This window comes from Phaseolus vulgaris, chromosome 5 (assembly GCF_051622355.1).
Source record: "Phaseolus vulgaris cultivar YP4 chromosome 5, ASM5162235v1, whole genome shotgun sequence".
NCBI lineage: Eukaryota > Viridiplantae > Streptophyta > Magnoliopsida > Fabales > Fabaceae > Phaseolus > Phaseolus vulgaris.
In genome coordinates, this window is record NC_143502.1 from 39,230,469 (window position 1) to 39,258,338 (window position 27,870).

The following is a 27,870-nucleotide window of genomic DNA, read 5'->3' on the forward strand; positions in this document are numbered from 1 at the left end:
ATGTTGTTTTGATTAGTTAGGAGTCTCTTTCAATTGTCATAAATATATGGGGTCATATTGTATCCACAAGGCTTTACTTTTGATTTTGGTCCCATACTTAACCCACTCACATCAATGAACCTCCCAAACCCCACCAATCATTAACAACTGCTACTTCCACAATGGCCCCACCATTTCACCATTTCGATTTCGTCGTTACCACAAAATATTCGGTCCAATCCCCACACCGCAAGAACCCTAATAAAAAATTTTGATAATATTGAGTGAAAATAATGAACACAATAATTATAATATTGAAAAACAAAAAACTTCTCCCTGCAAATTGAAATCTCAAATTCCGATCTGATACAGATAGACCACGATCCAAAAAAAGAAACAAGACTCCACAAAATGATAAATCTCAGAAGATCTATGAACAAAACTCATAGCAGTAGTAAATTAGTAACAGTAATTAGCTTATGTTCCTATGATAGGGTTTCGTTTGATTCTAATCCTGGAATCCCGTTTTCGCCCAAATCGCGTTTCGAACTCTACTAAGATCGCGTCCTTTGAGCGTTCTCCCAACTCCTTCATGCACTGACAAGGAAGCGATTCTCGTCTTCGCCAGAAACTCGTGCGGAGGCACTCTCCCTCCTCCTTCCTCCTCGTCGCTTTGCGCTTCTTCATAGTCACAGTTCCTCCTCCGATTCTGTCCGTACTCGTTGCCAAGTATCTTAGACCAGTCCGGCACGTTCACCGGCAGAGATCCCGAAGCAGCAACACGGCCGACGGTAGAAGAGGAGTTACTGTGGAATCTCGAGGTGCGTATAGATTTACAGAATTCGGGAGAGTTAGCGTTTGCGGAGTTGTAGAGATCAGATTCATCGAATTCAAAGGCGGAATCGGAGAGTGGATCTCTGTCTACAGCAGGAAGAAAGCGATAACTAGCTCTACGAATGTTGGTGGCCATGAAAATGTCACTTTCGAGGAAACTTGAACCTATATGATTCAGAGTTTGTTAGAGAAGTATCAGCTTCTTCGTCACTGTACCGTGTTGGTTTCTTCTATGTGCTTTTATAAAGGTTAGCTTGCTTTCTGAAAAAAAAAAAAAAACTGAAGAAAGGAAATAGTTGAGTTTTGTTTGGTTGCGTAAGCATTCTGGATAAGGAATCAGGGGAATGGGTAGGTGGATTTACGAAAGTACCCCGCGTTGGAAATAATGGCATGAATGTGAAAAAGTGAATTGGGGGTTACGAGAAGGATTGGAGAAAGTTGTCGCGGAGCGGGGTTCCACTCACCTGGGCGGGATAGAAGAAAAGAGGACAAGGTGGTCCCGTTTAGAGGATCGAGGAAGCGGACACGTGTGAAGCGTGGATGTAGCACAAACACATATACAAGACACTCACACGACACAAATATGGATACGAACAGATATGAATACGAAGATACGTATAATTTTTAAAAGGTAAACAAGGGAACAAGAATTTATATATTATATAATTATGAATTATATAAATTAACAATAAATATTTAAGTGCATAAGTTTGTTTTAGATTTTTTTGGGAGTAGGAAGATGTTTTTCATGACTGATTCAAAATAATTTGTTCCTTATATTTATAATTGTAATAAAAATTTATACAATAAATTTTAGTTTTAAAAAAAATTATTGTATTTATCTTTTTTAAAATTATGTTAAAATTGTGTTAAAATTATCAAAAATCAAACAAATATTTTTTAAATTGAATATTTTACTGATAAGTGTCCTACGAGTGTTGACATCGATACGTGTGTCCGACACGGATATATCATTTAAGAGAAGGATTTGAGTATTGGAAGGGGTAAAGAACATGATATGATGATGATGATGGCTATGGTGAATTGTGTTGGATTAAGTGCCCAATCCTTTCATATTTCCAGCTGAATACAACTGTATATTAATTGTCCTCTCAAATGAGACATCCATAATCACCATGTTTACCCTTTCAAACTTCAATATTATCATATCACTCTCCATTGCCCATTTTCATTAATGCACTGGAGCCACATGCTTCTTCTGATGCCTCTAGATCTCTTAATTTTTGTTTTTAATTCAAACTTTAGCAAATTGAGTTAATTTTCTTGAAGTAACAAGTAAAAAAAAAGCATGTAATTAAGTTTAATTATTGACTATGTGGCCTACTTTTGATTGTGATTTGCAGAAGTTGTGAATATAATAGAATTGAAGCATAAGCATCTGGTCCACTTTAGCTTCACAAGTGAGACGCAATGAATGATACTAGCCTCCTTTTCACATTTTTCTAAAGGCATTTGCGTTACTTTACTTTTAAATACAAGTGAGTGCATTTCGAATGTCTTACTTAACTAGCTGTCCAGAAAAGTTATAACCAAAATAATATTCCAATCACAATTTTCATTTCCATTTTATATCACGAGATTTGTGTTTAAAGATGCATCACTGTGTCTTTTTGACTTTCTCTTTAGTTTATGTATTTTTTTATAAAATTAAATATGTTTCATTTTTGTATTTTCATCTGAAATTTATTTTCATTCTTAATTTAAATTTTATATATGAGTATTTATAGCGAAAAAATTATTAAAATTAATATTTTTTTACGTGATAAATAAATATTTTAAGATTAAGATGTTAAAATATTTTATTTATCTCTAATATGTATATTATAATATTATAATATCAATTACGTTAAAATTTCGTTTATTACGTAAATTATATATCTTAAAATATATAAAGTTTAAATTAAAAATAAAAGTCAATTTCATTGGTACACGACGAAAATCATATGAACTTTTTTTTATATTAAAGTCTCGTCACCATAATTTTTATTTCATTTAACATCATATATCATGTTTATGTCATATAAGTTTGATTTCTTTACTTTCTTGAACTTAAAAAATATATATAATTATAATAATTTTTGTTTGATTAAAGTGTCTCTGTCAAATCATTATTTTTAACTGATATATATTTGTCAAAAAAATTTTGTAAACCAACATAATAATATAAAAAACATGTTTAAATTGAGTATTCACATAAGGTAATTTCTTTACTTGGTAAGCTATTAAAAAGGTCAAGTCCATACAAATAAAATTTTAACTATTAAGTTTTTCTAGCTAATTAAAATCAATATAAAAATTATTTATTAATAATAAAAACTATTTTAAATATCAATATTTTTTAAATTTTAAAATAATATAAAATTTAGTTAATATAGTAATTAATTATTTTTTTCTAAAATTAATTTTTATTTAATAATTTTTTAATGATATATATATATATATATATTTATATATAATTAAAAGGCTTAATTTTTAATTATATATGTACATATATTTATATTGTGTGAATAGATACTCCACATTTAAAAATATTAAATCAAATATATTCAGATAAACCAACTCAACAATCAATTTTATATTATTTAAAAGAATTGCATGCAAATATTAAAATATTTAAAATAATTGGCAGCAGCAGGTGATTAAAGTGTCAGAGCCCGCATCTATTAAAATAAAGAGAGTAAAGTTTGGAATTTATATAGAAGTTCAATACCTAACAAACATATTTAACTTGCAACTACTTGATTTTATTTTTATTTTGCTAAAAGTTCGTGATTCTCAAAATTATAATCTATCAATCTATTTATATATTTCTTAGATAATAATATATTTATGTTTTTTTTTAGGATATGATCTATATATTGCTTCTTTTTGAGGATGTACTCACATATGGTCACATCCTTTAATTTGTGTGCCACATCTAGATCAACTTTCAAAAGGTTGATAATCAATATCTTGTGCTCTCACAAAGTGGGATTTGGTATCTATTTCCATTTATACCATATTAGAACTTTATTAAAAAATAATATTTAGAAGTGCATATTTTAAGGATATTGTTAAATAAATAGATATGTTTTATACGAAATCATAATGGATTATATTGAAAATTCTGAGGAGATATATTAACAATACTTTTGTATAAAAGCTTAGTATTTTAATTTTATAATTAACATTCTAAATGGATTATTAACATTATTCTTGTGAAAAGGCTAAAGACATCCTCAAAAAACAAACACCATTATTCATTACCATCAAAACTCATGGGTTCTTTGTTTCACCAAGTGGAAGGACTACAAAGATTCCTCTAAAAAAAAAAATACTATTTTAACAAACCCAATTAAACAAAAAGTACACACTCAATAAAAACAAACACAGCAATTAATTTTTAAATTAGGCAAGTAGGTTAACAAGTAGTAAAAAGAGTCTCACAGCAAGGAATTCAAATGGAAAAAAAAAAGTTATAACATTTTCTTTGTGTTTCATTATGTCATATTAATAGTGAAAATAATTAATTTTGATTGTGCTGGTACTTGTATTTAAATTTTCTTCTATTTACAATATTTAAATCTAGAAATCAGTTTAAGAAAACTGAACTCAATTACACTTCCACCAATTTTGGTGTGTTTTTTAAGTTTGATCTTTGAAGGTAGTTAAAGAGATAGACCTCACATAGTTAAATAGGTAGACTTTGTTTAATAAGTTATGGTGGTATGAATGATGGATTAAAGGTTTCAATTTATCTAGTAATCATTGCTATATGCATTAATTACCTTGTTAATAGCTATGCCAATTTTGCATGTTGCAAGCTAGCATGGGAAGTTTCCTTTATTACCTTGTTAATAGCTATGCCAATTTTGCATGTTGCAAGCTAGCATGGTAAGTTTCCTTTATTGTCTACCTATATATGTCAATTTATCTACAGTTCATCATGATTTGCAAAGATAAAGTTTTGGTAAGTGTATTTTTTTAAGGCTAAAAAGGAAAGTTGCAAATTGCAGCATCCCTTCACCCGAACCCAAAGAAGAGGAAAACACATTACTCTCATGCCATTACTAGAGTAGCTAGGGTTTTTAGTATATGATGCTGACATTTATTATTGCTTCTTGAAAGTTGAAATGGTCCCATATTCTTATCCTAATCCACATATATGATAATATTGCTGTCACAAAGACTGTTCAAAATTGTGTGGAACAAAGTTTTTAAAAAAAGTTAAATATAAATTGTTTTTATGGTTCAAATGTAATGGTTTTCAAGTTTTTGGTACAAACATTTTTTTACTTTAAATGAGAAAATTATATATATGTAAAATATTTTTATCAATGTATTAACATCTTTAGTTTTTAAAGAGAATAATCAATAGTTTAAATTAATATATCTAAAACTTGAGATCAAATATTACTTGTTATTTTAGAAACTAAAAATAATTAATTAATGTAGTCCCTAAGTTAGATATTACTTTATAAATAAAAATAATAATAGTATTTAAAATAGTTTTTATTATTAATAAAATTTTATAAAATAGTTTTTAAATTGGTATTCAACACTAGTTACCACTTTCCAATACTTTAGTTATAAATAGAAACTAATTTAGAATCTAAAATACGTAGTTAATAGTTAAAATCTTGGTAGTTAATGTTTGATACCAATTTAAAAATTATTTTATAAATTTTTACTAACAGTATAAACTATTTTAGATGTTAATAATGTTTTAGTTTATAAAATAGTATCAAGGTTAATTATTATAGTGATTAATTTTTTTATTTAAATTAATTGCTATTAAATGATTTTTTTTTTAAGTAAACATTATTAACCTTTCTTTTAACGTATAAGGTACTAAAGTACTGCCCTCTAAGATGACGACTGCTTGGTGCATTCTGGTAGACAGACTCCCAACAAGGGTTAATCTAGAAAAGAGAGGGATAGATCTGGATAATAACATCTGCGTTATGTGTGGGGAAGAAGAGTAGACATGCAACCGCGTATTCTTTAAGTGTAAAGTTTCATGGAGGGTTTTTGGTTTATGTGCAACGCGTGGATAAGGATGAGTACGGTGTTTCATTGGGATGCCAGAGTCAAATTTTGAGTCATTTAAGTTATGATGGGCAACACCAAAGATAAACAGGATGTGGGGTTGTATGTGGATAACGATGGTAGGAGAAATATGGGAAAACAGGAATCAAGTTATCTTTAAGAATGACATAGTAGATTGTGTCGAGATTTTCACGTTGGCACAACTTAAGGCGTAGATATGGATATCTAGTCAAGAATATTCAGTTGTTATTACATACCCCAATGATGTATGGACCCTAAGGAATGCTAGAGATCTCTCAAGTAGAGGAGAAATGAATGTGAAATAGATGACAAAAGGGTTGTGTGAGGTTATGAGATATTGTTTCAGGTAGACTGCAATTTTTTGGGTAATGTTTAGTTATAATGGTGACAGGAGCAGGAGTGGTATTTAGTGAAGGAACCAATTAAGTATATGGTCTAATAAACTGGTTGGGTTGATATTACTAACTTTATCTCTTTAGTAGAGAATTTTTTTGGTGGTTTGCAGGGAAGAAAACACGAACCACATGATGATGGAAGGAAAGTATAAATAATATTGACTCAAATGTATATTAGTATTTTGTACAAATGATTAACATAAAGGAGGGTAAACTGACTTAATAAACTATGAATCTGACTGAATATAATAGAAAGACAACATATATAGAAAACTATGTGATAAATAAATGTATTTTTGTTAGGGTGTTGTTAGGGGATGAACCCCTTTATGATATTTTTTTGCTGTTTAATACTGGTTTGGAGTATAGGAAGCTGGTAAAAGACTTTTTAATGTAGAAGGGTTGAGATACCCCTACCCTAAAGTGTCTCAATTATTTAATTTATTCATTGTTGAGAAAAAAAAAACCTTTCTTTTAACAATACAATTTCTTTTAAGGCAGTTTCTTCCTGCACCCCTATATTTTTCTTCCTGCACACCCACAAAGTTGCGCAAAGACAAAACTGTCCCTATATAAACTGTACATTTTTTTTTTGTATTCCAGATTATGAAATCTGGTAAGTTTTCGGATTGGCGCTTCCGATAAATTTTCGGATTGGCGCATCCGGTAGTACATGAATGATAGTGTTAATCCAAAATAAAAAAATGCAAAACATCCATAATTGAAAAAACCATTCCGGATCCACCAATCCATAATTCAAAATATGCATTCCGGATTCAGAAATCCATAATTGAAAAAAATCATTCCGGATCCACCAATCCATAATAGAAATTAGGCTTCCAAATTTAACAATCCAAAAATCAATAATTTATGCAAATTTTGCTTCCAGAACACCTCCTCATTCAGAATGCAACATGATTCACTTCCGGACTGATGAATCCGTAGCACACTCCTAAATCCCGAAATTGTGGGGATCAGTTTCGGAATTTACAAAATTATGGGGGTGCAGGAAGAAAAATGCAGGGATGGAGGAAGAAACTGCCTTCTTTTAATTTGAATGGAAATTTATTCATAGAGACTGTAATAACCCCAAATAATACATGTGCGTATGGAGGGTTTTCTAAACCTCTGGTAAATTTCCATGATTATTTAAGAAACCACAATAAAATTTCATATTCTAATTTTTCACCTCATTTTTTTTCACATTCAACGTTTTTCATACACTGATTTTTTTAGGAAGCACGGTATCAGACACGTACATCCCTTTAAACAAAATTTTTCTTTTTGTGTACGTCCTAGAAAACGCTCCCGTTCAAAATTCAAATTAACTCTTTCGCATCTTCATCTTTCAAACAGAATTCATATTTTTTGAAGAATTTTGTTGACACACAAAGATTTCTCTGTTCTTGTACTAGGGCTCCAATTGATGATTTATTTGATCCTATTTGATTTCTCTGAATTGGTTTCTTTCCCCATTTTTCATGCCCTATTTCTTTGCCTACCACTTTGTGGTGCGTTTTTCTTCCGGTGCTGCGTTTAATGGTGAGTTTTCTTTCCGGCGGTGCATTTCACTAGTTCGGAATCATTTTTTGGAACACTCTCTCCGGTTCGTTTTTCGTTTCGCTCTTCTTTAGTTTTTTTAGTTTTTCTCTTCTTACAACATAGATGGAAAGGGTTATTTGATGTTTAATTGGGATGAATGAGTTTTATAGAAACATAGGGTGATAAAGGTGTTTAGTTTTTATTAAAGCAGGTATTTATTTTGTGGTTGCATTTTGCCCTGTTGCGTAGGAATATTGGAGCATGTGATTGTGGCGATGAATAGAAGGCTTCAGGTTGAGAAGTAGATGGTAAGGTCCTCAAATTTGATAGTATCTTTGAGAAAATGTTTGTGAGGAGTTCTCTCTTTCGTGGAGAAATTGACGAAAAAATTGGGCATACGGTTCCTTATTAGTTGGCTACTAACTAAATTTTGATGTGGATTTTATCTATATAATTACGTTGTTGATTTGGCCCAATCTCCCATTTATGTATTAGAATAACATAGATTTAAGGAAAATTGTGCGGCTATAGATATTATGAATGATATTTTATGAGAAAAAAAAATACTAACAACCGCGAGAAAGAGATGTGTTATTGGAAATCATGCATGCAGGATTTTTCCTCTCCCTTTCATCTTATTAGATTGTTAATTCATTAATCTAATCAGACTTTGAAATTCTGAAAATGCTGGCCATAATGCATCACATGAAACTAGCAGATTGTAACCAACAGGTTGCATTTATACCAGAAATTTATTTGTTTCCCCTGAAGTATGTGTATATATGTGGGTTATATAATAATTATACTTGAAATATAATTTGTTTGTTTGATATCTTTTATATATATAATATTGATTTGCTGATAAAAAAATTAAAATATATTTAAATCTTGCAATTAATTAGTAATGATATCCATACTGTAAATAAATATATCAAGTATCCATAAACTTACTTCTTTGTATTTATATACCATCTAATGCAAATGAATCAAATTCTAAAAGAGGCGTTGATGAAGACTAGTGATAAAGATCATTGTGCAGTCCATGAGAGTGTTTTATTAATGGTAAACAAAATCTATTAAAATCTCATATTCTCTAACCATTTGGAACTTGTAGATCAAGAAACATAGTTCTATTAGTAATGTTATAGTTGATTATTATATTATTAAAAATGTTACTGTAACTTATTATACAAAAAAAAGGTAAATATTAATTTATTTTATTTTTAGTCATGTTACAATGCTTATGTGCCTATGTATGGTGATAACATTTTTTTGTTATATGAGTTTTGAGGATTTGAACAGCCTTTGTAATAACTCTTTTCCTTTTAGTCCTTGCAAATATGTGTAGAATGTGTAAACACTGCTTATTAGCCTGTGAATTTAGACCGATATTACAAGGATCTGTATTTTCACTCATCTGTTTCTTGTACCATCTTTTATATTTCATTTCTTTTTTATCTCTCGGGTGGCTCGCTCCAAAAAGGTATCAAATAACTCTTTCCTACAAGTGATTTATAATGAAGTATACAATTATATCAACAAATTATAATACTAACCTCTTATAAAACCTACCTTACGAGACTGCTTAGATTTTACTTAAAATAATTTTCTTTTTTCTTAATTAAAATTGAATCCTTTTTATAGACATTGGTATGTTAGTTTTAATGGATCTTGTTTATAATTTTGCCAGGTTGCCCCATAATTCTTCCAAGAAAAAGTGAATTTGTGCTCTTGTTGCTACAAGGAAATATCATATTCTGGTAGTAGTTTTCATATAGTTCTGAATGGTGTCATCAACATTTGCGGAATTTGATGCTAAAGTTGGAAGTATTAGGAACTGAACTTTGTTTTTAGATTAGAATAAATAATGTAGTATTAGTTTAACTATAATATATATTCCTATGGTATAAAAAATATTTAATAGTTTACTGTAGACTCTGCACATACAATAGATTAGTTCTTTGTAAAACTATTACCGAATTTACAGTTTGTATGTGCAGAAAAAGAACATATGCCTATTATGTTATAAAAGTACATAGATCAATGGATGAGCCCAGATATTAAATTTCATAGCAGTTTCAACTGAGAGTTTTTTTAAATGTAGAGATGACTTTGCTTGAGACCTTGACTATATCAATATATATATATATATATATATATATATATATATATATTTATTTATATATAGGTTCTCAGGGACAAACACGGACAAGAGAAAGTGACTTGTACTGCAGTATGGTAAGAATTATTAAAGTACACATAAGGGAGCTCCACCTTGTGAATTGTGATGAGTTTGGTTTTGTTGTAACTAGCTAGCAAACACATATATTAAGCTAAGCTACCTATCCACTCTAACCACTAATGTTACTCCAAGTCATTAACCCTTTTTCTTTTAATCATAGAGGGTTACATCCTCACTTAGAAGATAAAAAAATAGTATTTTATTTTCATGTTCTTATATAATCATATTCAAAAATCAATTAGTACTATTTTTTTTTTTGAATAAAAAGATGTTCAAATTTACAAATCTTTAAAGATAGAATCAAGCATTAATATTTTCTATTACACCTAATTTTTGTTATTTTACCTATCAATATTAGAAATTAAAATTTTAATCAATGTAATGTGATAGTCTCAATTAAATTACTACTTTATATTGTAATTTGAGTGTTATTAATTATGGTTATTTTTCATATACTATATATCTGATCAAAGAAGTGTTTCTAACCAAGAAACAAATGATGAATATCAAAATTTGAATAATGTTATTTAGTTTTTTATTATGTCCAATGAGTTAGAATAAATGATACTACAATGTTTAGCTAGTTTTAACCTTTAAACTTTGTCGTTTACATTATTTTATCTTAAACTTGTAGACTTTATTCTTTGTTCATGAATGTTACATTTAATTATAAGAATCAAAATTTTAAAATATTTGATTTTAGATTGCCCGTTAAAAGAACAAGAAATGAAATTAACGGGGTCATAAAATTACTAAAAATAATTTATAAATTGTTGAAAGTAGTAGGAGTTTAAAAATCCCAAGTAACGGGATTTTGAAACCACCGATAGATAACCACTACAAGTTTTATTAATTTCCTACTCTATTTTAATTTTTCGCATTTGTTAAACATTGAGTTTGGGAGTCACCGAGCTTTTAACGGAAACTCTCACAAGTTCGTCTCTTGATTCGCATCTCAAATCAAAGATTTTGAAAAAAAGCAAACGAGTACAATGCACTATCTCCTTCGCAACGCTATTCTCCGATGACGAAAGGTTATACACTTCCTTCGTTAAATCCCAATCCAACGCCTTTGAATATTCACTTTTATTTCACCTTCGGATTCTCAGGCCACGGAAAGAAAACAAGAAATCTTGAGTCTCAGAGATGATCTCAAGGACGCTGAAGGTTCGTTTTCATTTCTCTCACATATAAACTCACATTCACGTGAAATGGTGGATTGATTCTGAGTTTCTGTAGATGTTTCGCACTGCAATCTATTCCCAGAGAATGTTGCTTGCAAGTGCTATTTCTTCGACAAAATTGAAGAAGTAAACCCTAAGCACACGGAACTGGTTGTGATAGTAGTTCAGCGATGTCCTTCGAGGCCAATTTCTGAAACAAGGTATAATCATAGTCGTCTTATTATCTGCTTTGTTTAGGTACGTATTAACAACATTTATAGTTATAAATAAGTGATTGTTAGACTGCATGGTGAATCACGCAGATGATTTGCGTGTTTCATAATTTTGTAATTGGAACGGTGTTTTCTCAAATAGTTCAAGATGACATGTCTAATATTTGGGAATTTTGATGTTAAGTATAAGGAATTGTACTAACTTTGTTTTTTAATTTGAAACTAAAACCGCAGGTTAAATCAAGGAGATTGAAGTAGAACAACTTAGGAATTTAGTTGATCTTTTCATGGACCTGTGCAGCTCTGTATCACATGTTAGGATACTTCACTGTTTTTTAGTAGTTATTTTGGAAATGATATATTCAACATTTGAATAATGCATGAAATTGGATTATATAGTTTTTTGGGTTTTGGTTATCTTTAAACGATTAGTATTTTTTTTTCTATTAGCTTGTTTTTGCAGAATCTTTGTTTTTCAGTATATATCGTTGCTCAATGAATTTATGAGAAATTCTCCATATAAGTCTTTTCTTCTTTTTCCACCAGTTGTTCCTAGCATAGTTCATAAATACTAGTAATTAATCTTACACTATTGACGTAGTAATTAATTTCTTTGTTTTTACATGCTTTATTGACGTGTTTTTTTGGTCATGTGGTGTATTCAATTTATTTTGTAGGTTGATGATTCCAAGTTTGCAAATCTAGCACATCAAGGTGTAGATTTTATATTAGGTATTCTTTTCATTTCACTAATGGAAAAGCTTTTCCTACCTTTCTTTATCTAATTAAGTAATTGAAAATACTATGTCTGCTTTTGTGACTATTTATGACTATAGGTGTTAGTTATAGTTGTGGAACTAGACATTGAAACTTTTGGTTTTTGAATAGGGGAACTCAAGCAATAGAAAGCCTTACCAACCAATGGATTGAACTTGAAGGGTTATTCAGAATCCCCCATTTCCCCAGCTAGGTTCTTTGAAGTGGTCGCTAATGATTTGCTAACTCTCAATAAAAATCTTCAGTTGGTAAGTAATGCTTTTGGGATGGATGCTTTCTGGTATTTTATCTAGTATGAAAGATTTATGATTGTTATTGTCTGTCTCATGAAGTCTTGTGTTGTTGTTCTATATACTGTGAGTGAGAGTGGCTTTAACAGACCAAAAAAGTTTAGAATTTTTAAAGGAAGGAAACAAGGGGCATAAGCTTGACTGAAGTTCTTTAACTGTTCTGGGGTTTTGTTCTTGTTACCTTTATTGAATTCATTAGTTTGACTTTGTTTGGTATTTACATTTTTATTTGTATCTGGACACCAATTTACAAATTGCAATATTTTTGGGATTAATGGTATTCAATTTTATTGATTTATTTATTGAGATATTTTTTTAAGACCATTCTAAATTGATTGTATTGTAGCATAAGTTACTACTCATTAGATTTTGTTGTTGTGTAAGAATGTTTATCCAGTCAATTTGTGCGAAGTCTTTATCATTCTCATTCCCTGTTGAACCTTCTTTCATTTAGCTTCTTTTGCTTGCAAATGGTGATAGTTTGATAGCTAACCTTTAATGTATCTGATAAAGATGCTTTGATGGATTGTAGGAGCAGAAAATCCAGTTTTATTGTCTGCAGCTGAACAAATTTTTAGTGCTGGGGGTGGGAAGAGGATGAGACCAGCTCTGGTGTTCTTGGTGGCAAGGGCAACTACAGAGTTTATTGACTTGAAGTAAGCACATAATTCTCTCTCTCTCAAAATCTACACACATGCATATTCACACGTTCTTTGCTATAGCTAAAAATTCTATATGAAAATAAAAAGTTGAAAACTTCATGTTGAAATGGTTGACTCCAGGGAACTTACTGTTAAGCATCAACGTTTAGCGAGATACTTGAAATGATTCATACAAAAGGTCTTCAATTGGTTGAGCTCTTCTAATTAAGTGTGAAACTTGAAAGTGTGAGCGTTGGAACCTTGGAAAGGGTGCTTCCTCCCACCAAATATAGTAGTTTTGTTTAGCAAAGAACCAATATAGCAGTTGTAAGTAAAAACCACTGGATTTGGTATTACTACAACATTGAGATATGTAGGTAGTTTTTCCTGACGAATAACAATGCCTTCAACTATGTCGTGACTCGCTCCATCACCTTGTAGTTATAAACCTAGTATTTATCTTCCACCTTTTTACTGTTGCCTTATTGGATCATTATTGCACAGGTTAGGATTAGAAGATTGCGTGAATGATGCAGTGCAAATTGTTTACCCTGTGAATGGTTTCTGATTCTTGCAGGAAGTAACTGCAAGGTAATTTAGAAGTGGGAACCATATGTGAAACATCAACTCTATTCATCTCACCTTTACTTTAATTCTCTTTTATATATTTTCTTTTTTTTTTCATTTTTGCTTTTTGTTAGAGGTTGTTTATTTATTTGAGCAATACTAATGGATATTTTTTAGGTAAACTTATTACTTTTAATATTGGTCTCGACCGTTCTAATTGTCGACTCACTAAAATTGGGACACATTCCTTTGGATTTCTTATATGGAAAGAGAATCTGTTCAATTAAACCACTAAAATAACGAATTTATTTTTTCTTTCAAGTTAAATCATTGCACACTAATATTTGTTTATCTAAATAAATGGTTTTTAAATTAAAAAAAAAACCTTCACAAGCATTGGAAATTGAATGAGGAAAAGAAAAACTGAAAGTTTGAACACTTCAAATAAGTATTTTTATTTGAGATAGGATTTTCTTTATATTTTATTAATTAAAATATTGATAATGATAGAAAATAAACTTATGTCTTGTTTATTTTAATTATTAAATTATTTACAATATATTATTATACGATTAAATTGAGATATTGACAAATTATAAATTGTGTGCCTTTTGTTTAGTTGTCTATAGAATGAGACTGGACCCATTTTTGTTAATTGCATGTAATATTTGATTTTTCTCGGAGTAAGAGTATGATATATAAAATAATAAAGAATGTTTTAATTGTTGTTTGATCTTGTTACTCATTGATATGGATATAGCACCTATTGTCCAAAGATAGCATTTATTAATTCAAATAAATCAGTGCGTTTTTTTTTTGGCAGGTGGACAATGATTGAGTTTCAAAGGACGAGGGTTTTGCATGTTTTTAAATTCTAGCGTCTGTGTTTTTCTATAGTCATCTTGATGATGGATGCAATTTTTTTTCTTTGTTTATTAGTATCAATATTAGTGTTGTGTTTTAAGTTACTGTTATTTTCTTACGAGGAAACCAAATTTGGACGTTGTGTCCTCTAGTCTTAACACATGCTTATCCTAATTAGTATTAATTATTATCTTTTTTCTTATACATTAGTTTATTTAGTAATTTTTATCTGTATTTAAAAGAATGTGTATGCCATTAATATTCTGTAAGTTTTAATGTGGTTAAATAGATTTTAATGTATTGTTGATATATTTCTAGTGGCAAATTAATAAATGTTTTTTATTTTTTAAATTAATAAATTTAATAAATTTACCTTTAAAAAGAGTTCATATCTTATAATAGAAGATTTTAAAGTCGAGTGCAATTTCAAGACGGATTGGTTAGACATTAGTTAGTTGAACCTAAAATATTATCTTTTTCATTGTAATCCAAAGTAATGATTAAGTATTTCTTTTTTTATAATAAGTAAATAGTTTGTTATATATTTATGTATGTGGCATCTTGTTTAGGTTCTTTATTTAAGAAAAAAAAAATACAAAATTTTATGCTAATTAAATTTTCCAAATTTTAAAATATTTGTTTTTTTATATTTTTTAGTTGTTTTTGAATTTATGTATATTAAAAACAAAATTCATTTAAAAAATACAAAAAAAAAATGAATTTTAATAGGGTTTGTACAACTCTTGGCAGTAACGGGGTTTGTAAAACCCTTGGTAATAACAGGGTTTGCAAAATCTCTAATAATAACGGGTTTCACAGAATTGTCGGAAAATAATTGATCTTTCAAGGGTTACTTAAAACTGTCGGTAATTCATTAACTACGTTGCATCTTTTAGGGGAAAAACAAACCGCGGGTAATGCATTTAGTGGGAGTTAAAACCGCGAGAAAATGCCAAATATAACCCCCGTTAAAAACAATTTTTTTTGGAGTGAACGGGGTTTGAAACCACCGATAAATAACGGGGGTTTAAAGAACCGTCGGAAAATAATTGTCATTCCAGGGGTTAGAAAAAACTGTCGGTAATCTGTTAACGACGTTGGATGTACTACTGGAAAACCAAACCACGGGTAATGCACTTAGCGAGGGTTAAAACCACCTGAAATGTCAAATATAACCCATGTTAAAAATAATTTTTCTTCTAGTGTAAAGTGAAGGTGAACGTTGTAACATCCCTAAATTCTCACATCTAAAAACCATATCATGCACGAATTTATCAACATAAATATTTAGATATATACTCATCTCATATGTATAGTAATTCAAAATTCATCTATCTTCATCAAACAAAGTAGCAAAAACAAAATACATAAGTCCATTTGCTCACGGGAGAGCCCTCTCTTACTTGCAAACTCATGTGCTCCCATGTAAATACACGATCATCACAGATAAAGAAAAATAAAACACAACAAATAATAACGTAAGCTTGCTTATTAAAAAAAATCTATATAATTTTAACTTCAAATAACAAACATAAAGTAATCAATTCTCATACATTTTCAAAAAATCAAGTGTCTCTCATAATTCATCATTCACATTTCTCATGTCAGACTTCAACTGATTCACATACTTAAACACTTGACTCTACTTCCAGAAGATTTATGCATTGACTTAGACTTAGAGATTTGCGCTTGTCATACTACCTCATTGTGAATCCACACAACTATGCGTATAAAATAATCTCAATATCATATAACCTAGTATGATAGGTTACCTCATATAACATGTCAATTTAGTTATCTTTCAAACAATTGGCTCATTCATATGAATCTCTTTCGACTCTCACCACCTAAATAGTTTCATTTATATGATTCTATTTTAACAATATAGTCATCCTTGGTCAATGCACATCTTAACAATCTCAACACGATATCTCATTTTCTGAAAATACTATGTCTCAATTTCATTTTTCATATCTTATCTCTCATATACCATCATACAACTAAATCACACTAGAACTCAAAAAATAAATCAAAACAAAATTTATCTAAAATTCACATAAAATATATAAGCTAAAAGATTTTAAATTAAATATATAATTAAAATTCACATAAATTTAATTTAAAACAATAAACAATAATAAAACAGAAACATAAAAGCAAATCTTAAAATTTAAGTTTTTTTAGCTTGAGCGAAAATCTTCTTACTTGAGCAAAAATGAACCCGAGAACACTCCAAAATTCACCCCATTTTTCTTAGAGCAAGAATTTTCTCGTATAAGTGAAAACAAATGTAGAACGCATTGTCTCAAGCTAGCTTGAGCAAGAAAGGTCTCTCACCTAAGCGAAAAATATCTCGCTTGAGTGAGATATACAGAAAAATTTGCAGAAAAACTTATTTATACATGTTCTTATAATTTTTTTTACATTTTAACTTGTATTTTATCGAACATATCAAATCCAAAATAACAATTTCATGCCCAGAGTTGGATAGTTACGCTAATAGAGCTACTTTTTCAATCTATAATACCAACTATATGTAAATATTCAACATCTCTAAATCAATGTCATTCAGAATCAAACAACCAATACTTACAAATTCTTACATTTTAATTATATCATAATACAATTCAACTAATTCATACTACCATTCAAACACTTCCAATCTCAATCAAAACACATTCATTAACTTATCCAGATCAAATTCAACATATATTATACAAAATTATCAAAATCAACCATTTCACATTTAATTTCACTTAATACACTACTTTACTAAACAACAAACAATCCTGCAAGGAGATTTTGAAACTACTGACCATCACCCCCACATCCAAATCTTCTAATTTAGGGTTCTATTGAAAATTAAAACTAGATTCCCTTACTTGAGTTTGAGCAAGTGCTCACTAAGAGCTCTAAATGGATTAAAATCTCAAGGGTGGCTTAACCTGCACCACAAAGTCTTGATAAAAATTTTAACTATATCACTAGGACTATGAGCTAACAAAGACTAATCCTAAAGCTGGAGTTGGCAAAAGTTCATAAGATGATAATTGTGCTAATATGACGACTAAGACACTACTGAGAAGCAAGTTTGAAACTTGTTGTGAGATTGTCGGCTTATCGATCATCTCCACAGAGTTGTGAGGGGGAGATTTGTTGGTTGGGCTCACTTCCTATGTGGAGGCCCAACCCGATATTAACCACTTTTAGGTTTTATTTTCTTGAACAGAGAGAGGCGTCACCAAAGAGAGAGAAAGAGAAAAGAAAAGGAGAAAAGAGTGAAGAAAGGAAGTTCCATCCAGCAACTTCCGATCGTCAGCAGGTTCATAACTTGAAGTACTTCAATTTGACTGTTCGCGTCTTTGAGAAGTTGTTTGAGCAGTGAGAAATTTCTCTCACACTGCAACAACATTTTTCGAGGAAGGAAAATTTTCCAATCACCTCTGTTGCTTTGACCACCATTGGATCTGGTTGAGATTTTGTCGGCAAGTTCGTAACTCGTGGTGCTTCAATTTGACCGTTTGGATTGTAGAAAAGTCACTGGAACAGTGACCTGTAGGCTGCGTACAGTAGCTATAGTTTTTGTGAATTTTCTGGTTTCTTGTTCTCTATTTCATCTCTGTTGTCTTACTATTTTGGCTGATTATTTAGCACAATTTGTGCTGTGATTTGAGATTCTCTTGTAACCTTAATTTTGATCATAGTGAAGCTTGATTGACTGACTTGTGCCCGTAGTTTTTACTTCCCACATTAAAATTTATATGTCTTCCTTCGGTGTGTTTTTGTTGTTGTTATTATTTGTTATTGATCCTAAGAGATTCTTGCAAGTTGAGAAATTATAATTTTCTTTTGATTCTATGTTTGAATTATTATTTGACTGTGTTAAATTTCCTATCAAAATTATTGATGAATTCTTCAGAGTTTTATCTTAAAAATACATTAATTATTGAGTAAGTTAGAAAAAATATTTTAAGCTATTTTCAGCTTCACTCTAAATGAATACGACATGTATAACATTATAAAACACACAATTTTGAATTGAGTTTGATTCCTATGTGTTATATACATATGTGATAAGTTTCCTTTTCATATTAACTACATCCATATTAAGTACATGATTTTACAATATTGCAAAAGAAAACGTTTTTCTTAATCAGTAGATGTTAACAACCAGCAAGGAATTTGGACAAGAACTACACTGAGATTTTTGTTCAGCCGTGTATAAAAATGAAGAATTTGTTGTCTTAATTAAGAATGAAGCTATAGAATTGACAATTTTTTTAAAATTGGATAATGAAAGATATTAGTTTAATTCAATTCTTTTATTTCAAACATTATGTACATAATTTATAATTTAAGAACGAGAAATAAAATATTAGTTTGAGTACTACATAATAAAAAACACGTCAATTTGTAATTGTGTTATAATTTTAATTTTAAATTCTAAACTATAAATCTTAAATCTTAATAATGGTGTTAGAATAGAATTTAATTTCAAATTTTTCTATTTCATCCATATTTAAAATATATTTATTTATTTTAATTATAATATGATGTAGGATTCATTAAGAAATTAGCAAGAATGAGTGAATTGTATTTTGTTAGGTCAATTTGTGGCTGAGAATGATACACTTGTTGAATACTTAAAATCTTGTATGGTGTAAGATGAGAATGACTCTAGAGGTGGAGGTGGCTCCTTTGAAATTTTAAACTAACGAAACGATTTCAATAACTTATGTGTGTTTGCCACGTTTTTTTACGTGTGAAGAACGAAAGGCTGCTTCATCTTGTCACCACACATTCATTCCTGTCTTTTTAGTATAAGTTATATGACAATTTTTCATTCATGTTCTCATTTGTTTTTAAGAAACATTTATATAAGTTAAGAAAATGTTTATAGACTTAATATTAATGTTATTTTGTTTAAGAATAGTTGCACTAGGAAAAGAAAAATTACAATAAACTAGTTTGAAATAAGTAGTAATAAAATTATCTAAAAAATATACATTCTTCAATGTTGCATTTTATAATTTCATAAATTAAAATGTCTATTATTTTTAAGTTTATATTTATCAACCAATGATGTAAATAAGATTTTTTAAAAAATTAAAACTTGGACAAAATTATAAATAATTAAAAATTAAGAAACTAAAATTGTGTAAAAAAGTTGACTGGTCAAAATTATAAATTTAACAAAATATAAATATTTTAATTATGTAAAATATTTCAGAACTAAAATATATATTTTACAAGATGTAAGAATTAAAATTGTATAAAAGAAATTTTGAGATCTAAATTACATATTTAAAAAAAAATATAAAGACAACAAAATAATAATTACGTATGACAGCTACTATAATTCAGAAATTTTCAACTTTAATATTTTGTACTAATTATATCTTGAATTTATTTTTTTTTTGTATAAAAGATGTTTCTGGAATTTAAGAAGAGAATGAATAAATTTTTAAACTGTTAAGACTTTTTAGTATGTAGAAAGTACGAAGGAAGAAAATCAAAAGTGGAATAGTAAGGTAAATGAACCAGAATATTCACGATAGTCAATGGAAAAACTTGTGATTCTAATTCATTTCTGAGTAATCATTTTTTTCATTCCAGGAAGAGAAATTGTTTTCATCCACATTTATACATGTTTGATGTATGTGATAGACACTATTTGTGCCAGGGTTGATCAAATTAATTAGGTTACACTGTAAATATCTTCTAAATGTTATTTTGCTGGAATGAAAAAAATATAATAATTTTTTAATTAAAAAAAATAAAATAGGTTTTCAATTTCTTATTTCACTTATTTTTTTCTATATTCAATATATATGTAAATTATTTTAAAATTAAAAGAAACATAAGAGTATAATAAAAACTAATAACAAATGCATTATTAAAATAAATAAAAATATATAAAAATATTTTTTTTCTAAAATTGAATAGGGTAGAAAAGAACATTGAAAAATATAATACATTTTTTCTTGAATGAAAAAAAAACACATATATATATATATTATAACTTGTTATAGCATGAAGTTGGACTACTTAAATCTAGGACATTGATATTTCAGAGCAAGTGCATCATTAACCAGTGTGTAAAAGAAAGATGATCCTTTTTGTTGGTGTCTCTTCTGATATATATTGATAGAATCCAACCTATCTCTCCTAATTTTGCATTGATAGAGCTATTAAGGTGGGTTAATTTGGAGATACCTAAAGTATGTCAAAGTAAAGTCACATTACTTTTCAAATGTACATTATTTTTTAAATGAACACAACAAATATCTTTTTTTTTTATTTAATAATAAAGAATATCAGTTTAAAACAGTAAAATAACATACCAATATCTCTACTCTATCAATCTCTTCACTCTTCAGTTAAATGATAACAAATAAATAAATTTATAAAATTGCTTTATTAACTTCTGAAATTATAAAATGTCCAAATAAAAAAATTAAATTAATAAAATAAAATATTAAATAAAAATAAAATAGAATTTTTTTAGAGAAGTAACCCTTTATTTATATATATATATATTATTTTTTAATTTTATATTATTTTTCATTCAATTCAAGTAATCCGTGCAGACTTGATGAAATGTGAAGCTCAATTAATTGAAGTATTCAAGAATTGCCTGCGGACGAAAATGACAAATTTGTATGGCCCGCATATTAAAATTAGATGATATCTTGAAAATTATTACACAGAAAAACATTCATTTTACAATTAATATAATTATTTTATTTTATTTTTTAATTTAAACTTTTAATTTCTATTATTATATTATTAAAATGAGTTATAAGCAGTTATATGTTAAAATTCTTTAATTAAAAAATATTTACGTGAAAATTCAAAGTAATAATATTTCATTTAGTTTTGTTTAACTTCAAATTTTAAATCATATTATTATATTATTAAAATGAATTGTAAGATGGGTCTATTCTTTTAGTGTCAAATCATTATTTTTGTTGGAATTGAATAGCATAGTGCAGAAGGGAGAATTGACAGAGAAAAATCATTTGAGAAATTCAAGTAGTGGGGTCCACTATGAAAGTTTTCTCTGTAATTTCCATTTAAGTGGACCCATGACTTGCTTGATATTAGACACAAGAATTGAGTTAGGTAATTGTGTGGGGGAAAATAATTTCTGAGTTAATGAAAACTTGAGGCCATACTAATCAAGATGATGACACTTCCTACCCTCAAGGCCCAAGATACCCTATACGGACCAATCTATCTTTGTCCCAACTTCCTATCCAGACTTGCACCCGCACTTTTTCCCTCAACTCGCCCAACCGGAAGAGTTGTCCTTCCTCCGATTCTTTCACAAAATCTCCTTCAAAGAATGACTTATCTGACTTATATGAATTTTTTCGATTTTTACTCCTTGAATAACTTTATTTATATAATTTTAATATATTAGTAAAGTCATGATATGTCATTTTAGACGAATTCCTAAGCAATACACATCTTAACAATTTTTATACGATATCTCATTTTTAAAAAAATACTATATTTTGATTACATTTTTCATATTTTATATCTCATATCATACCACTAAATCACACTAGAACTAAACAATTAAATCAAACAAAAATTTATCTAAAAATCACATAAAATATATAAGCTAAAAGATTTTTAATTAAATATATAATTAAGATTCACATAAATTTTAATTAAAAACAATAAAGAATAATAAAATAGAAACACAAACAAAAATCTTAAAATTTATGTTTTTTTAACTTAAGCTAAAATGAGTCTCCTTGACTGGAAAAACTCTTGCTTAAGCAAAAATGGACTCAAGAGCATCCCAAAAGTCACCCCATTTTTGCTAGAGCAAGAGTGGGTCTCTTTTGAGCGAAAGTGGGTCTTGTTGGGAAAAACGGGTAATTTTCCCACTAAAACAAAACCCTAACAGAGTTACCCGACAAATAATATTGAATAAATAAAGCAGAATAATAAAAGAGATAAAGAGGGAAAAACACACCAGAAAATTGTTAACGGAGTTTGGCCTGTTTAGCCTAATCTCCGACCACAGCAAAAACAACTCACTTTTATTATTATGAGAGAGAGAAGATATTACAAATTGGGATATTTAACAGTGAAGGGGGAGAGTTTAATTTATAACCCTCAAACCTCCTTCCCAAACAATGAACCCACCGATGTGGGACTTGGGATTAAGCCAAAATCAACAAATCTCCACCTTGGCTTAATTTCAAGTCTCACCTAAAACAAATCTTCTCAAAACATAACAAAAACAAACTTTACAGTGCTTCAAATTTGCGCCTCCGGACGCCAACTTCAAATGTGCAAGATATTAACCAAGTCTAAACAGTGTTCAAACTTGGTCCTTGTAACCACCTTGGTGAGCATATCTGCAGGATTCTCCGTAGTGTGAATCTTCTAGAGAACAATCTCCTTTTCTTCGAGAATCTCACGCACAAAGTGATAGCGAACATCAATGTGCTTCATCCGTGCATGAAAGACTTGATTCTTTGCTAAATGAATAACACTCTGACTGTCAGAATATAACTCAAGTTGTTTCTAACCAACTCCCAAGTCTTTAAGCAACCCATGAAGCCAAATTGCTTCCTTCACAGCCTCTGTAATCGCCATATACTCTGCCTCTGTCGTAGACAAAGCCACCGTAGACTGCAAGGTAGACTTCCAACTAACTGGCGCTTTTGCTAAAGTGAACAAATAGCCAGTAGTAGACCGTCGCTTATCCAAATCACCTGCATAATCAAAATCACAATATCCAACTATGCATTGACCAAGTGATTCATCTTGCTCAAATGTCAATCCAACATCTAAGGTACTTTGGAGGTACCGTAGAATCCATCTCACAGCTTGCCAATGACCCTTGCCCGGATCATGCATGTACCTGCTAACAACACTCACAGCCTGTGAAATATCTGGTCTCGTACACACCATTGCATACATCAAGCTTCCAACTGCATTTGCATATGGGACTTTCGCCATGTATTCTCGTTCTTCATCAGTCGTCGGAGATAAACGGCTACTCAATTTCAAATGAGGAGCAAGTGGGGTACTTACAGGTTTTGTATCTTCGTGTATACCAAAACGTTGTAGTACCTTCTGCAAATACTGCTTCTGTGACAACCAAAGTTTTCCCCTCTCTCTGTCCCTGTTTATCTCCATGCCAAGAATCTTCTTGGCTTCCCCCAAATCTTTCATCTCGAACTCTTTACTCAACTGAGCCTTTAGCCTATCAATCTCAACTTGGCTCTTTGTTGCAATCAGCATATCATCAACATATAAGAGTAAGTAAATGTAGGAACCATCTTCAAGTCTGCGCAAATACACACAGTGATCATATTTGTTTCTCTTGTACTTCTGATCCTTCATGAACTTATCAAATCGTTTGTACCACTGTCTCGGAGATTGTTTCAGTCCGTACAACGATTTGCTAAGTTTACAAACCCAATCTTCTTTACCATCAACCTTGTATCCTTCTAGTTGAGTCATATAGATTTCCTCCTCCAAATCACCGTGTAGGAACGCGGTCTTTACATCAAGTTGAGCAAGCTCCAAATTCAACTGTGCTACCAAGGCCAACAAAATTCGAATGGAGGAATGTTTAACAACTGGAGAAAATACCTCATTATAATCAATTCCCTCCCTCTGAGCAAAGCCTTTAGCAACCAACCTTGCCTTGTAGCGAACATCTTCTTTATTAGGAAATCCTTCTTTCTTTGCAAATACCCATTTGCACCCAATTGCCTTCTTACCTTTTGGTAATTGTGCCAGCTTCCACGTCTTGTTCTTATTCAAAGATTGCATCTCCTCTTCCATCGCACCTGCCCAATTACCACTCTCTGAACTCAAAATGGCTTCTGGGTAAGTGGATGGAATGTCATCAACAACTGGAAGTGCATAGGCAACCATATCCATGAAACGAGCAGGCTTCTGAATATCTCGTCTCTGTCTTCTAACTGCAATTGGCACTGATTGCTGTTGAGATTCTTGGGTAGGAACCTCTTCCTCATCTAACTCTTCTTCTACCATAGGAGAGTCACTTGTGGTATTTCATGTTGGGATCACCACTGTCGGCTCAAACTCCACCTGTTGCGGAGTACTATCAACTCCTTCTGGATTTACCTTCTTTAACATGGTAGATTCATCAAAGGTAACATCCCTACTGATAATCGTCTTCTTTGCCTCTAGACACCACAAACGGTATCCCTTCACTCTAGGACTAAAGCCCATGAAAAGAGCTTTCTTTGCCCGTGGATCCAACTTTGATTCAATCACATGATAATATGCAATAGAACCAAAAACATGCAAAGAATCATAATCCGTTGCAGGTTTTCCAGACCATACCTCTAACGGAGTTTTACCATCTATAGCAGATGATGGCAAACGATTGACGAGATGTTGAGCGTATGTCACAGCCTCAGCCCAAAACTCTCTGCCTAACTCAGCATTAGACAACATACGACGAACTTTCTCCACAAGTGTCTTGTTCATACGCTCCGAAACCCCATTCTGCTGTGGTGTTTTTCTAACAGTGAAGTGCCGAACTATGCCACAATCTTGGCATACCTTCAGGAACGGATCACTCTTGTATTCTCCTCCATTGTCTGTTCGGAGAACCTTAATCTTCCTTCCTGTCTGGTTTTCAACTTGAGCTTTCCGCTTAAGGAAAATTTCAAGCACATCATTTTTGTTCTTCATAGTAAACACCCAAACTCTCCTGGAAAAATCATCAACAAAAGTGACAAAATAATGCTTACCTCCGATTGACGGAGTCTTGGCAGGTCCCCACACATCTGAATGCACATAATCCAGAATACCCTTGGTATTGTGAATTGCAGTGCCAAACTTCACTCTTCGTTGTTTTCCCATAACACAATGCTCACAAAATTCAAGTTTGCAAGCCTTCGTACCTTTCAACAATCCCTGCTTGGTAAGAATTTGCAAGGATTTCTCTCCAGCATGTCCCAACCTCATATGCCACAACTTCGTTGCCTCAGCATCCTTCTTAGAGCTAGAAGTTGTTGCCGCTACTGTCCCCACCACTGTACTACCTTGGTAGTAATACAAATTGTTCTTCCTCACGCCTTTCAACATCACTAGTGCTCCTGAAGTTGCTTTAAGAATTCCATCTCGCATCGTCACAACTAGGCCTTTAGATTCTAAAGCCCTCAATGAGATGAGATTCTTCTTCAACTTTGGCACGTACCGTACATCCCGCAAAATTCTGGTGGATCCATCATGATTCCGCAGCTTGATTGAACCTATCCCGACTGTCTTACATGGATTATCATTACCCATGTAAACAACCCCGCCATCGAGTTCTTGAAAATCAAAGAACCATTCCCGAATGGGACACATATGATAGGTACAACCTGAATCCAATATCCACTCATCTGGATGCAATGATGCTGAAAGCGAGACAATCAACACATCACTTTTGCTTTCTGCAACATTTGCATCTTGCAGAGCCTTCCCTTCTTGATCTTTATTTGCCATTACAGACTCACAATATAATATTCAATATTACAAATAATTTCAAACAACCCAAGGCGAACCTTCGGCTCTGATACCACTTGTTGGGAAAAACGGGTAATTTTCCCACTAAAACAAAACCCTAACAGAGTTACCCGACAAATAATATTGAATAAATAAAGCGGAATAATAAAAGAGATAAAGAGGGAAAAACACACCAGAAAATTGTTAACGGAGTTCGGCCTGTTTAGCCTAATCTCCGAGCACAGCAAAAACAACTCACTTTTATTATTATGAGAGAAGATATTATAAATTGGGATATTTAACAGTGAAGGGGGAGAGTTTAATTTATAACCCTCAAACCTTCTTCCCAAACAATGAACCCACCGATGTGGGACTTGGGATTAAGCCAAAATCAACAGGTCTCACTTCTCGCTTGAGCAAAAACAGGTCTAGAACACATTGTCTCAAGCTAGCTTGAGCGAGAAAAGTCTCGCCTAAGCAAAAATGTCTCTCTTGAGCAAGATATGAAGAAAAATTTGCACAAAAACTTATTTATGCATGTTCTTATAAAAAATATACATTCTAACATTTATTCTATCAAACATATCAAATCCAAAATAACAATTTCCTTCTCAACATTGGATAGTTACTCTAATAGAGCTACTTTGTCAATATATAATATCAAATATATATATATATATATATATATATATTTAACATCTTTAAATCAATGTCATTTAGAATCAAACAATCAATACTTATAAATTCTTACATTTTAATTATATTATAATACAATTCAACTCATTCATACTATCATTCAAACACTTCCAATCTTAATCAAAACATATTCATTAACTTATCCATATCTAATTCAACTTAAGACACTACTTTACTAAAAAAAACAAGCAATTATGCAAGGAGATTTTAAAACCAGTGACCGAGTCACCCCTACATCGAGATTTTCTAATATAGGGTTCTATTGAAAATTAAAACCAGATTCCCTTACCTAAGTTTGAGCAAGTGCTCACTAATAGCTCCAAATGGATCAAAAGTTCAAGGGTAACTTAACCTGCACCATAGAGTCCTGATAAAACATCTAACTATATGACTAGAAATTTGAGCTAACAGAGACTAATCCTGAAGCTAAATGAGTCACATGCAAAGCCTAAACTGAGACAAACCTAACAAGTTCAAAATTTGACTCAAAGAAAAGAAGTAAAAATAAATTTACTCTATATGGGATTATGATCGGGAAGTCTTGTAGTGATAAATTTTAAGAGTCCAATAGCGGACTCCAATTGTCATGAGTGAGGAGGTCAAAATTTTAAAGAGAAGGAAGAGAAAGGAAAAAGGAAACTTCGAGAGAGATGGTGGTTCTTTTAAAATGAAACATGAATAACTAAATTTATCTTCCTCAAAGATCTGATAAGGTCCAACAAACTTAGGAGATAACTTTCTTGGTCTAATAACTCATTTTGAGCTGAAAAGATGAATAAGAAAGAATCATTAAGTGAACATGTTGAACTAGTTCAAACTTCTAAAAGATTGGGACGTTCTCCCAAAGCTGAAGTGAAAGTTAATAAGATGACATTCAAAATAGGTCAACCCAAAAAAAGTAATGATAGTGACATGCATCGATATTGTAACACCCCATAATTTACATATAACTATTACAATAAAAGTTATACTCGTTTCTATACAAACTTGGAGTTTTTCAAAACATTCCTAATACATGATTAGGATTTATAGAAATACAAATATTTACATATCCATAACTCAAAATAAAACTCTGAAA

At 30.7% G+C, this 27,870-nt stretch overlaps 1 protein-coding gene and 2 long non-coding RNA genes across 12 annotated transcripts; 2 read left to right on the forward strand and 1 right to left on the reverse strand.

Moving 5' to 3' along the window:
• Window positions 1-293: 293 nt before the first annotated feature.
• Window positions 294-1,544, reverse strand: LOC137835727 (protein S40-4). The gene has a single exon (XM_068644358.2). The coding sequence runs from the start codon at window positions 947-949 to the stop codon at window positions 488-490; it is 462 nt and encodes a 153-aa protein (XP_068500459.1). The 5' UTR covers window positions 950-1,544; the 3' UTR covers window positions 294-487.
• A 5,920-nt stretch (window positions 1,545-7,464) lies between these two features.
• Window positions 7,465-9,890, forward strand: LOC150027628 (uncharacterized). Of its 2 annotated transcripts, none has more exons than XR_016521113.1 (3): window positions 7,465-7,884; window positions 8,070-8,128; window positions 9,511-9,890. It is a non-coding gene; the product is annotated as an uncharacterized LOC150027628 (long non-coding RNA). The 2 variants fall into 2 exon arrangements; XR_016521112.1 differs by having other exon boundaries at window positions 7,474-7,820.
• Window positions 9,891-10,745: 855 nt separating this feature from the next.
• Window positions 10,746-14,787, forward strand: LOC137835728 (uncharacterized). 9 transcript variants are annotated; one of them, XR_016520783.1, is made up of 7 exons: window positions 10,746-11,096; window positions 11,172-11,229; window positions 11,329-11,446; window positions 12,136-12,190; window positions 12,347-12,483; window positions 13,058-13,181; window positions 14,557-14,787. It is a non-coding gene; the product is annotated as an uncharacterized LOC137835728 (long non-coding RNA). The 9 variants fall into 9 exon arrangements; XR_016520780.1 differs by adding an exon at window positions 13,671-13,757 and having other exon boundaries at window positions 10,748-11,229; window positions 11,302-11,446; XR_011085122.2 differs by having other exon boundaries at window positions 10,754-11,096; window positions 11,302-11,446.
• The last annotated feature ends 13,083 nt before the right edge of the window (window positions 14,788-27,870 follow it).

What these genes read in the sequence shown, in the direction of transcription:
- LOC137835727 (XM_068644358.2), bottom strand. Translation starts at nt 949, where the DNA reads ATGGCCACCAACATTCGTAGAGCTAGTTATCGCTTTCTTCCTGCTGTA.